The 12,302-nt window shown below is 67.4% G+C and overlaps 1 protein-coding gene across 2 annotated transcripts in view; it reads left to right on the forward strand.

Moving 5' to 3' along the window:
- Nucleotides 1-12,302, forward strand: part of ADAP1 (ArfGAP with dual PH domains 1) — a 34,804-nt gene that overhangs the window by 11,355 nt on the left and 11,147 nt on the right. For both annotated transcript variants that reach the window (XM_059699464.1, XM_059699463.1), the window contains exons 2-4: nt 2,681-2,811; nt 7,388-7,479; nt 11,444-11,526. In XM_059699464.1, the coding sequence (XP_059555447.1) occupies nt 2,681-2,811; nt 7,388-7,479; nt 11,444-11,526 (306 nt within the window). The remainder of the gene's footprint in view (nt 1-2,680; nt 2,812-7,387; nt 7,480-11,443; nt 11,527-12,302) is intronic.

The following is a 12,302-nucleotide window of genomic DNA, read 5'->3' on the forward strand; positions in this document are numbered from 1 at the left end:
GAGGCCGGACAGCACACCCTGGGGCTCCGTGGGCCCGCGATTGTGTGTCCCGCGGGGTTGGCCGCTGAGTGGGCGGCGTGAGGAGGCCACACCCCCTTTCCTGCTTCGGGAGAAAAACCACTGATTGCCCCACGCCTGTGGTTTCCATGGAAACTGCCGCTGGGGCCCCAGCCCCGCCCTCACCCGCTGCCCCGCCGGGAGGCCCCGCCCCCGTGAGGCCCCGCCCCGTGAGCCCCCCGCCCCCGGAGGCCCCGCCCCCGTGAGGCCCCGCCCCGTGAGGCCCTGCCCCCGTGAGCCCCCCGCCCCCACGAGACCCCGCCCCCGGGAGGCCCCGCCCCCACGAGACCCCGCCCCGTGAGGCCCCGCCCCGGACCCCCACCCCCCCACCCCACCCCCACCGAGCCCAGCTGCCGGACCGCAGCCCGTGGGCCACTGTCTCCCCTGAGTCCGCGCCGGCGCAGGGCCCCTCCTCCCTGTTGGTGCCTCCGAGGTTCCGGCCGTGGGTCCGAGCGCTTCCTCATTTCCTGTTTGCCAGCATTTTCGCAAAGAGGGAGCCGGCTCCTGGGGCCGAGGAGGCCGCCTGCCCGTGCCCGTGGCCAGGGTGTCCCGGGGCGGGCCCTGCGGTGGCCTCTGCCACTGTCCAGCCGTGTGCGTGGCCGGGACTGGAAACCCCGTGTCCCGCGTGCCCGTGACAGCTCCGTCGGGGGTGTCTCCTGTCTGTGGCTGGAAAGCCTGTGGGTGGAGGTCAGTGTGTCCCCTGCCCCCACGGAGGCTCAGAACCGGGGCGTGGGCCTCCCCCCCACACAGCCCCCCAGAGCCCGCGCCCACCTCCGGGGTCTCACAGATGCCTGGCTTCTGGCCCCTCCCAGCCCTGGTCCCACGGGGTGGAGGCCTGGCCCTCTGCAGCCAGCGGTCACCCTGGTGGTGGAGGGAGCTCAGGGCAGGGCGGCCATCGGGCCCTCCCCTGCGGGCGCCCACCCTTTACCTTCTGGGCGAGGCAGTGGGCGGATGAACAGACACGCCCGCGGTGGGTGCTGTGAAGTGACAGGGCCTCTGACTGGTGCCCCCAGGGGTCAGGGAGCTCTGTGTGCGGGGACCTTCGGGCTCAGGTGCAGGCGAGGCGGGCGGGGGCGACTCCCCAGGGGTCAGGGCAGCCTCTGGGCTGGAGGCGGCCTGGGAGAGTCTTCCAAGCAGAAAGTGGTGTGCTGTGCGCCCCGAAAGGATGGCCGCAGCTTGGGGGCTGGCAGACTGCGGCCGCGGCCCTGGGGGAGGGGCAGGAAGCCAGCAGTGGGCAGGGGTGTGCTGGGCGCACAGACGTGTTGGTGGGAGGGCCCCGGCCTCTCCGGCCCTCCCCTCCTGGCACAGCTCTTGGGGGGGGAGGCCCCCCAGAGGCAAGGCTCCAAGGCCTTGGGGTCTCTGCACTGCCCAGACCCATGCAGGCCTTGGTGGGCCCCCTGATGTGAGCCAATCCCAGTGCAGGAAGGGGTCCTGTGGGGGGGGGGCACTTCTCCTCCTCCGCCGCCTAGATCCACCCGGAGCCCCTGCCCACCCCAGCCCCCAGTGAGCCTGCCCTCCCAGCCGTCCACCCACAGGAGGCAGCTCCATGCCCACAGCCCCGGGGAGCGTCAGGCTGGGCAGGCCCGCGGGCGACGCAGCTTTTTTCTCTGAAACGTCTCTATTCCGAGTGTCACTTAGAAGCTGTGTCTTGGGCCGGCGACCTGCCTCCTGGCCTCCACTTCCTGCCTTCAGGACGGGGCCTGGACGCTGGGCTGGGGGACAGGGAGGGGCCTAGAGGCTGGGCTGGGGGACAGGTAGGGGCCTGGATGCTGGGCTGGGGGACAGGGAGGGGCCTGGACGCTGGGCTGGGGGACAGGGAGGGGCCTGGACGCTGGGCTGGGGGACAGGGAGGGGCCTGGACGCTGGGCTGGGGGACAGGGAGGTGCCTGGACGCTGGGCTGGGGGACAGGGAGGGGCCTGGAGGCTGAGCTGGGGGACAGGGAGGGGCCTGGACGCTGGGCTGGGGGACAGGGAGGGGCCTGGACGCTGGGCTGGGGGACAGGGAGGGGCCTGGACGCTGGGCTGGGGGACAGGGAGGGGCCTGGACGCTGGGCTGGGGGACAGGGAGGGGCCTGGACGCTGGGCTGGGGGACAGGGAGGGGCCTGGACGCAGGGCTGGGGGACAGGAGGGCCCCTGTGCCCTGGGTCAGAGAGAGAGACATGAACCCACAGAAGCACAGAGCCCTGGCCCCTCCCACGTGGGCTGGGGGTCAGCACCTGCCGGTCGGCATCACCCACACGCGTGTCTGCTCAGCCTTCTCAATAAACTGGACGCGCGATGTGTCCCGCCCCCGAGTGCGCTGCGCCCCGCCCCCGAGTGGGCTGCGCGCATGGTCCAGCCCGGGTCCCCGTCACCGGGGACAAATGTGTGCGTCGTTGCGCGTCCGTCCTTGGACTTGGGTCGTCAGCGTCCCCCACGGGACGCATGTCCACTCGGGGGTTGGGCAGCTCTGGCCCCAGGCAGCGGGTGTCAGGGCGCTGCTGCTCCCCTGGGGAGAGCCTCCTCCCCAGCTGCCCTGCACAGAGGGGTGGCCCAGGCCCAAAGGAGGCCCCTGCAGGCTGGGCTCCCAGCTGCGACCGGCCCCGCTCCCCCCGTGACCAGACGCTGGCCTTTGCCTTCCAGATCCCGACTGGGCCTCCTATACCCTGGGCGTGTTCATCTGCCTGAGCTGCTCCGCCATTCACCGCAACATCCCGCAGGTCAGCAAGGTCAAGTCCGTCCGCCTGGACGCCTGGGAGGAGGCCCAAGTGGAGGTATGGCGGGGGGGGGGGGGGCGGCGTGCTCAGGCCGCCCTGGGCCCTGGAAGGCCCCTTCATCCCTGGTGCTCCAGGCTCCAGGGCTGGGCCTGGGGGGCCCTGAGGCTGGGGACCCATCTGGGGTGATTCCCACCCCCCCCCGTCCCTTGTGGGGCAGCTGCAGAGAGAGGGTGAAGGACCCCTCCATGGGCAGCTAGCTCTTGGGGCTTTGGTCCTCGAGTCCCAACACCTGGGGGCCGTGCTCAGCCATGCGAGGACTGGGCCCCCTGCTCTTAGGGTTTTACCGCTCACCCTCGTGGGCGCCACGGAGGTCACGACCCCCGCCCACCCTGACACAGGTCTGTCGAGCTCTCGCTGCAGGGGGCTGGGGAGGTTGCTGGCCCTGGGGAAGGCCTTAGGGAGGGGACAGGCGGGTGCCCTCCTCAGCCCCAAGGAGGTGGAGAGGCAGCAGGCACGGCTGGGGAGGCCCCAGGTGGGGTGTGGGGCAGAGGAGGGGTGGAGCAGGTGGGGCCTGGCCCCTTGGGGCTGGGGAGGCAGGGGGGGAGCTGCTGCGATCCCAGGGCAGGAGGCTCTGGGCTGGAAGTCACACGTGGGGAGACGCCTGTCAGGAAGGAGGGGAGAAGCGCCCAGAACTGCGAGCTGCTGGGACCGGGGCGAGGCCCCTGGTGCTGGACGGGGCAGGGTCTCGCCCTTCATGCCCCGTGTTGTCCTTAAAGCAGAGGTGGCCCCATGGACGGACACGTGGGTCTCGTCTCCTCCCACTGTGACCCGGGCCAGTGACCAGGCTGGTACCGGTGGGGTCGGGGGCCAGGGGACGTGCACAGTCAGGGGTGGACTGCGGCCCGAGAGGTCTGTCCGTCCCGTCCCCGCCCCCCGCGCTGGCTCTGAGGCGGGCCCTTTGCTGAGGGGAAGGAGTAACTGGCCCCAAAGGGTCTTCGGTGGATCCCCTTGTCTTGGAGGAAGTCGCCCGTCCGTGTGAGGTTTCGGGGTCCCCTGTCTCCCGCGGGCCGGGCTAGTGACTCCCACTCTCTCGCGGTTCTTGCACTTCAGGGAGTTGAGCCCTTGGAAGCGGCAGTGGCTGTTTTTCTGGGTCCCTTGTTGTGACTTCGCTCACGGGGGTTCGCAGTGGAGAGGTTTCCCTTTGATGTCCGATGTGTCAGCCTTTCCTTTGTGGTTTGAGGGTTTCTAGCAAACTCGGGCTGCCTACCCCACAACTATTTTTACTCATCACAGCTTCACTGAGAGTAACTCACACGCCACACAACCCGCCCTTTTAAAGCGCAGCTCCCAGGCTGTGCAGCCACCGGCATCTAATTTCAGAACATCTTCACGGCACCGGCCGCCGCCCCCCCAGCTCCCGCTCCAGCCCGTGGGGGGCGTCCGCTGGCGGGTCACACGCACAGGCTCCGTCCCCGGCGCCTCGCCCAGCCGCAGCCGCAGCCCAGCACCTTCCGCGGTGGGTGGGCGCTGTGTGCCACGCTGGGCTCAGGGCGCCCGGCGGTCTCCTTTCCCCTGGTCGGTCTGCCGGGAATGCGCTGTGAGCTCGGTGCGGGGTCTGGGGCCGCGTTCCGCCTCCAGCCCTCCAGCCGGAGCAGAATCGCTGGGTCTTCTGGCGCCTCTCTCACATTCGAGGACCTGCCAGACTTTCCCAACGGCTGTGCCCTGGCGCCCGCTGCGTGTGCCCCCCTCCTTGTCCGCGCGGTTGCTGTCTGTCCCTGGCGCCAGCCGCCCCGAGTGTGAGCTGCGATCTCACCCGGTCTTGGCTTGCCCCTCCCCACTGGCTGCCGGCCTCCAGCACCTTCTCACCTGTGTCCGGGCCACTTGGGTGCCATCTTTGGAGAAATGTCGATTCAAACCCTTTACCCATTTCAAAACCGGGTTATTGGTCCTTTTGTTACCGAGCTAGGGGTTTTTATTATGGAGAGTTCTTTATATATCCTGGGTACAAGTCCCTTATCACCTAAGGTGTTTGTAAACAACTGTTTCTCATTGTGGGTTGTCTTTGAACTTCCTTTTGCAATAATTTTTAAATGCAAAAGGTACAGTTTATATTCTTAAGGCGCACTGTGGTGAAATCAACTTTAAAGAGTTCAGGGCATTTAGCACATCGACAATGTGTGCAAACCACCACCTCACGTCTAGTCCCAAAAACGTTTCCATCCCGTGGAGGAGACCCCGCCCCCAGCAGTCACTCTGCCCTCCCCCTCCCCTGGCCCCGCCCCCGAGCCCTGGCCCCACCCAGGTCCCCGCCCCCACCCCCCCCGAGCATTGGCCCCGCCCTGAGCCCTGGCCCCGCCCCCGAGCCCTGGCCCCGCCCCCGATCCCTGGCCCCACCCAGGTCCCGCCCCCACCCTGAGCATTGGCTCCGCCCTGAGTCCTGGCCCCGCCCCCAGCCCCTGCGCGCCCCCCCCCCCCCCCCCCCCCCCCCCCCCCCCCGCTTTGCCCGCTCTGGACCTTACACGCTACACAGAAGGAACCACAGCACGTGAGCTGTCCGTCCGGCTTCCCTCCTGCAGCAGCGGGCCTTTGAGGTTCTTCACGCTCGCCATCTTGGCGGCACCCTCTGAAGCACAAACGCGTTTAATTTTGAAGAAGTTCCATGTTTTTCCTTTGTTGCCGGTACTTTCGGTATCAGATCTAAGAAACCATTTCCTAAGCGAAAGTCGCAAAGATTTCCTCCTACGGTTTCCTGAAATGATTCTTAAAAGTACCCCATGATTTTTATTTTAGTTTTTAGTCTTTGCAGTCGAAGGTGGGATATTTTATTTATTTATTTGTGTGTTGTTTGAGTTTGACTTTTTTTTTTTACTAGAAGCCCAGTGCACGGACTCATGCACCGGGGGATCCCTCAGCCTGGCCTGCGCCCTCTCACAATCCGGGACCTCCAGTGATGTCGGAGAGCCGCTTTCGGCCCGATCCCCACAGGGCAGGTCGAGGGCCCCCACCAGTGCATGAATCCGTGCACTGGGCCTCTAGTATTAACATCTTCGGTTAATCTCTTCATGCCCTCACCCTCCCCTCTGAGATTCGTCAGTCTGTTCCATGTTTCCATGCCTGTGCATTGGGCGCCTGCCCCCTGGTGGTCAGTGTGCGTCAGCTACCGGTTGGTCGTTCGGTTGCTTGGGCTTTTATATATATAGATTGTTGAAAGTATTACAGATGTCCCCTTTCACCCCCCCCCCCCTTTGATTCCCTCCACCCGGCTCCGGTTCCCTCCCCAGGCCTTTCCTGAACTATTGTCTGTCCACGGGCTATGCACATGTGCATATAAGTCCTTTGGTTAATCTCTTCCGCCCCTCCTCCATGATTTTTGGTTAATTCTCACTCGAGGATAATTTTTCCATTGCTTTTTAAAAAACAGTGTTTTTATTGATTTCAGTGAGGAAAGGAGAGAGAGATAAAACATGGATGAGAGAGAATCATTGATGGGCTGCCTCCTGCACGCCCCTAATGGGGATCCAGCCTGCAACCCAAGCACGGGCCCTGACCCGAAATTGAACTGTGACCTCTTGTTCACAGGCCAGCGCTTAACCAATGAGCCACACCAGCCAGGCAAGGAGACGGTGTTTCTGCGTAGAGAATGCACAGTTCTCCTTAGGCTGATTCTTAGGCACAAAAATCACCAGCGGACCTTCCTTCTGTTACACTGCTGGAGAACAGCGACCATTTTATTTATTTATTATTTTTTAAATCTTTTTTCTAACAGCAACTGACATTATTTTAAAAAAATTTTTTTTATTGATTTCAGAGAGGAAGGGAGAGGGAGAGAGAGATAGAAACATCCATGATGAGAGAGAATCATGGATGGGCTGCCTCCTGCATGCCCCCGCTGGGGATCGAGCCCACAACCTGGGCATGAGCCCTGACCAGGAATCGAACCTGGGACCCTTCGGTCTGCAGGCCGGAGCTCTGTCCACTGAGCCACACTGGCCAGGCCGTGGACCGTTCTGGAACTCTGCCTTGGTGGCAGCTTTCTGCTGAAATGTCTTGTTGGTGGTGTTTTCCAGTTGGTCTTTTGGGGTCCCCCATGTTCAGGATCCATGGCCCTCAAAGTGCAATGACTTCAGGGGCCGGGCTTTCTGTCGGAGATCAGACGTCGAGGGCTGAAGCACAGGGGCCCTCTTCTCCTTGTCCTCGCGGCCACTGTGGCCAGGCACCGTCGCCGGCGTGGTCCCCTCCCCGCCCTGCCACCTCCTGCTCTGCCCTCCTTCCCACGTTCCCCATCCCTGCGGCCTGTGTGCCTCAGCGGCTCGGCAGCCTCGTGCGGGGCCGTCCGCAGGGCCCTGCCTGTGTCTGGCACACGCTGGCTGCTCCCTAAATAGGGTCCCCTGATTGAACAAGCCCGGCCGTGGGGGGCAGATGTGGGCGCCTCGAGGGGGAGCAGCCGGCAGCGGGGTGCCCGTCTCATCTCGGGGTGCTCCCCTCTGTGCACCCTCCCAGGGCCCCTGCCACCTGCGGGGAAAGGGCAGGTTCGTCCTCCTCACCCAGATCCCCCTGGGAGAGGAGGTGCTGGGAGGTCCCAGCCCAGCGCTGGCCAGGCCCTCGGTGCTCTGACCCGTCCTCTCCCTCCCAGTTCATGGCCGCCCACGGGAACGACGCTGCCAGGGCCACATACGAGTCCCAAGTGCCATCTTTCTACTACCGGCCCACGCCCTCCGACTGCCAGTGAGTAACAGACGGGCTTTGTCGTCGCTGGTAAACAGCGGGGGGGGGGGGGGGGTAGCTGTGGAGGACCACGGGGCAGGGGAGGGGGGGCGGGAGGGGAGGGAGGGCGGGAACGGCTGCGCCCAGAGAGCTGGAAGCTGGGCCTCGGCCGCCCAGGGCAGCCCCACTCGGCCTCCTTGCTTGGTTCTTGGGCGGCGGCTGGGGCCCAGGCACTGAAGGGCGGTTTGCAGCTGGTAGCTCAGCCCCTGGGTTCCCGGGTCTGAGAGCTGCCGTGTGTGTGGCTCGCCTGGCCCAGGGGCGGCCGTGGCCGGGGGACCCTGCATCCCTCACTCATCTCCGCGTGCCTCCACGGGCCTCACAGGCTGCGCTCCGCCTGGGTGCTCTGCCAGCTCTGAGCTTCTCCGTCCTGTCCCGGCTGGATGCTCGTCCCCACTCCCACCCGCAGTGCCCTGCTCCCCAGTGCCCTGTCCCCCAGTGCCCTGCCCCCCGGTGCCCTGTCCCCCTGGTGCCCTGTCCCCCAGTGCCCTGTCCCCCCGGTGCCCTGTCCCCCGGTGCCCTGTCCCCCTGGTTCCCTGTCCCCCCGGTTCCCTGTCTCCCTGGTTCCCTGTCCCCCCGGTGCCCTGTCCCTCTGGTGCCCTGCACCCTGGTGCCCTGTCCCCTGGTGCCCTGTCCCCCCGGTCCCCTGTCCCCCCGGTGCCCTGTCCCCCTGGTTCCCTGTCCCCCTGGTTCCCTGTCCCCCAGTGCCCTGTCCCCAAGTGCCCTGCTCCCCCTGGTGCCCTGCCCCCCGGTGCCCTGTCCCCCGGTGCCCTGTCCCCCAGCACCCTCAGGCCTGGCTCCCTTTCTCTTTCTCCTGAGGCCCCACCCTCCTCTGGCCACTCACAGGGGGGACACTTAGCACTTTCCTCCTGGGATCCTGTGGGCTGGAGGCCCCTCAGATTCTCTCTTCCCAGCTCCCAGCACAGGGTGGGCACCCCTGTGGGTTCTGGAAGTCGGGTGAGTGTGAGGGCCTGTGGCCCCAGGTTCTCAGGGAGGGGCCCTGGGAGACCCTCCCACATGGCTCCCCCCTCCCCACACTTCTCATCTCTGAATCAGTGCCCCCCCCCCCCGTGGTCCCTCTGTGCTCCCCAGCGGGACTGGCCCTCCGGTCACTCAGGCCCACCCCACGGTTGCCCCTCCCTGCGGGGCCCACGCTGCTCAGGCTCGGAGAGAAGGGGAATGAGCCCCTCTTTGGACCAGGGAGCCGAGTCCCGAGGGGTTGAGTGCTTCCCAGGGTGACCCGGGCCCCAGCTGAGGAGCTGGGACCAGGAAGGGGAGCATCTCCACCCACGAATCCCCCCCCCCGACCCCTCCCAGGCCAGCGATGCGAATCCCCGCCTCTCCCGGCAGCCCCCCTGCACACCGACCGCCCCTGTGGGTGTGGGGCGGCGCTGCTTCCGCTTTGGTTAGAGGAGGAGAGGAGGGTGGGCACTGTTGCCATCAGCGCACCAGTCCGGTGGAGGCGGGAGGCGGGCCCCGACACTGGTGGCCTGCTCCGGCCCTCGCACTGCCCGTGAGCCCCCAGAGGCGCCGGCGGCACGTCCTCGAGCTCGGCCACTTCTGGGCCCAGGGAAGCCGGCCCGGGCTGCGGCCTCGGAGGCACCAGCCGCCAGGCAGCTGTCCTGAGCTGGGCCGTGGTCGCCGGCTGCAGGTGCTCTGTGGAGGGTCATTTGCCTCCTGTCCTGTGTGTCCCGCCTGTGAGCCTGGGACAGGGACAGACTGACCCCAGGCTGTGTCCTTGCTGGGATGCTGGCACCCGGTGTGCTGTGCTGATGGGTGTTCATGCCCGTGTACCCTGTACAGGCTGTGGGAGGGTGGGAGGTGTAGGTGGAGCCATGTACCCTGTACAGCTGTGGGAGGGCGGGCAGGGTAGGTGTTCATGCCCGTGTACCCTGTACAGGCTGTGGGCGGGCAGGAGGGGTAGGTGTTCATGCCCGTGTACCCTGTACAGCTGTGGGAGGGCGGACGGTGGTCTGATCCCTTGTGTCTGAAGGGCACACAGTAGCCCAGGGCTCCCTGCGGGACAGGCCTGCACCCGCCTCCCGGAGGCTGAGCCCCTCCCAGCTGTGAGCCACCAGGTGCCCTGGGGACGAATGGGGTGATGTGAGCCTGAGGGGTGAGTACGTGGCCCAGCGTGAGTTCTCCGGACACAGTGGTCCCTCCGCTCCTCTGGTCGAGGGTTGGAGCCCTGTGAGCTGGAATCGGGGAGAAGCAGGCGGCTCCAAGGGTCCTTTCGGGGGGTGGGGGTGCTGGCCAGTGACCCAGGGCCGCGGGACCCAGGCTCTTCCTGTCCCACTGGTGCTCGGTTTTCGGGTTTCGGGTTTCGGGTTTCGATACTGACAGTCATACCCTCCTCTCCATCTCACTGATGGCAACAGCCCGCCCCCCTCCCCCCACCGCTTCCTGTGGGAGGGCTGGGCAGGCGGAGGAGGGCCTGTGGGCGCCCCTCTCACCCCGGAAGTCTAGAGCCCTGTCTGCAGGGCCCACCTCCTGGGGGGAGGGGGGGGGGCGGCTGAGAGCCCAGAGACCAGCCTGTGACGGGCGCCTCCCTCAGTGCTGGACGCTGGGCTCCCAGCAGGCGTGCGGGGCTCCCAGGGCCTCTCCTGGGCGAGTGGCCAGCACCGTCTGCAGCCACATGTCCCCTCGATCGGGCCGCCCCACCCCAGGGTGACCGCATCTTAATTTACCACCTGCACCAGCCTGTCCCAAAGGGGCCCCTCTGAGGGCCTGGGGTTAGGTTATGGGGTGGGGGGGGGGGGCGCAATGCAGCCCCAGCAGCACGTGCGGAGGAGGCAGAGGCAGCCACGGGCCAACGTCCGGGTCACCTCCCGGGGAGGCAAGCCTGGCCCCCTCCGGGCAGGGCGTCCCACAGCAGGAGGGGGTGCAGAAAGGCGCTCAGGATGGCGGTCAGACCCCAGAACCAGCGCGCGGGAGCCCAGGAAATGAGCCGGACCGTGTCCGCAGGGGCCTGTGGCAGGTGCCCCCCCTCCCCCCTCCCTGCCCCACCCCCGCCCTCCAGCTCCAGGGGCAGCCCCTGCTCCGGGTGCAGGAGACCTGTCTGGACTCCAAGGGCCCGAGTCCTCTGAGCTGCCTCAGCCAGAGGGCCCTTCCCCGCCCAGAGCCACGGACCCGCGGGGGCGGGGCCTCCCATGGGCGGGGCCTCCCTGTGGGCGGGGTCTCCCTGTGGGCGGGTCCTCAGTATGGGCGGGTCCTCCCTGTGGGTGGGGCCACAGTGGGTATCTTGTGGTGGGCGGGGCCTCCCATGGGTGGGCCCTCCCGTGGGTGGGGCGGGGCCTCCCTGTGGGCAGGGCCTCGGTGTGGGTATCTCACGGTGGGCGGGGCCTCCATGTGAGAGGGGCCTCCCGTGGGCGGGGCCTCCCTGCGGGCAGGGCCTCGGTGTGGGCATCTCGCTGTGGGCGGGGCCTGACCCTGGATGGGGCGGGGTCTGACCCTGGATGGGCGGGGCCTATCCCTTCTCCAAGTCCCGGCAGGAGTCCCGCCTCCCGCACAACCAGGGGCGCCCCCGGCCCCGCACCTTGCGCCCTGCGCTGCCTGAACACAGGTGCTCAGAGGGGACACGTCCCAAAGCCGCCGCCTGCGCGGTCGGTCGGGGTTCGCGGTGCGGGTCCAGGGGTGACTGCGAATGGGCCCCGGTTTCTATGGGGGAGGGAACGTTCTGGAACTGGTTGCGGCGGAGGCTGCACCCCTGGTGACTATACCGAGACCACGAGTGGTGACCGACCGGGAGCGTCAATCCGGGGTTTGGAAGGGGAAGCGTTAGTGGCCACGCATCTGATCAGCAAGAGCTTTAGCCCCGAAGCTGGGCCTGGCCTGCGTTTGGGGCCTGGACACGCTCCCGCCTCTCTGGCCGCGGTCCTCCGGGAGCCCCGTCCACGCGGCCGGCTCAGGCCCCTGTGTCTGCCCGCAGCCTCCTGCGCGAGCAGTGGATCCGGGCCAAGTACGAGCGGCAGGAGTTCACGGACCCCGAGAAGCAGGAGCCCTACTCGGCAGGTGAGCGCTGTCCGCCTCCGCCCTCCGGCTGCGGGGCCGCCCGGACCCGGGACCCGGGACGGGACGGGACGGGCGGCTCGCGGGTCTGAACACGGTCAGGCGCAGGGCCTCCCGGCTGTGAGCTGGGCCGCCCGCTGCTCGAGTCCCTCCACTCGCAGCCAGGCCCGGCGGCGTGGGGACCGCAGGGCTGCCGGAGCGACCCCAGGGCTGCGGGCCTCTTGGCTGGTGTGGGAGGCACTGCCGGGCGGGTGGGGGCAGAGGGGACCTTGTGGAGGCGCCACAAGCCGGGGTGGCCGTGCCCGAGGCTGTCACCTCCGTGGTGTGTGCGGCCTGGAATGGGGGTGTGAGGGGCGGTCCCTCCACACGCCTGTCTCCCGCCCACGGCCACCAGGCTCAGGCCGGGACTGGTTCCCACTTCCAGTCTGCTGTCCGAGGCAGCAAGTGGCTCTCTGTGCCAGCGCTCCTGCAGGCAGCACTCCGGTCCCCCCTCCCCCCCCGACTCCCTCCCCCTTCCCCCTCTGATCCCCCCTCCCCCTCTGATCCCCCTCACTCCCTCCTATGGTCCCCCCTCCTCCGGCGTCCCCTCCTACAGTCCTCTGCCTCGACGCCTGGCCACCCTGTAGCCCTGACTCAGTCACCGTCACCCACACAGCCACTCCCTCCTCTGCTAACATCCCTGACATGGGGCTGGCGGGGTTGGGGGGGGGGTGCCCATGGCCTGCTGTGCCTGTTTAGCCCCCGGGACCCTCCCACGGCTCCCTCCTGTCCCGCACCCG

The sequence above is a fragment of the Myotis daubentonii genome, chromosome 5 (genome assembly GCF_963259705.1).
Source record: "Myotis daubentonii chromosome 5, mMyoDau2.1, whole genome shotgun sequence".
In the NCBI taxonomy this organism is placed as follows: domain Eukaryota; kingdom Metazoa; phylum Chordata; class Mammalia; order Chiroptera; family Vespertilionidae; genus Myotis; species Myotis daubentonii.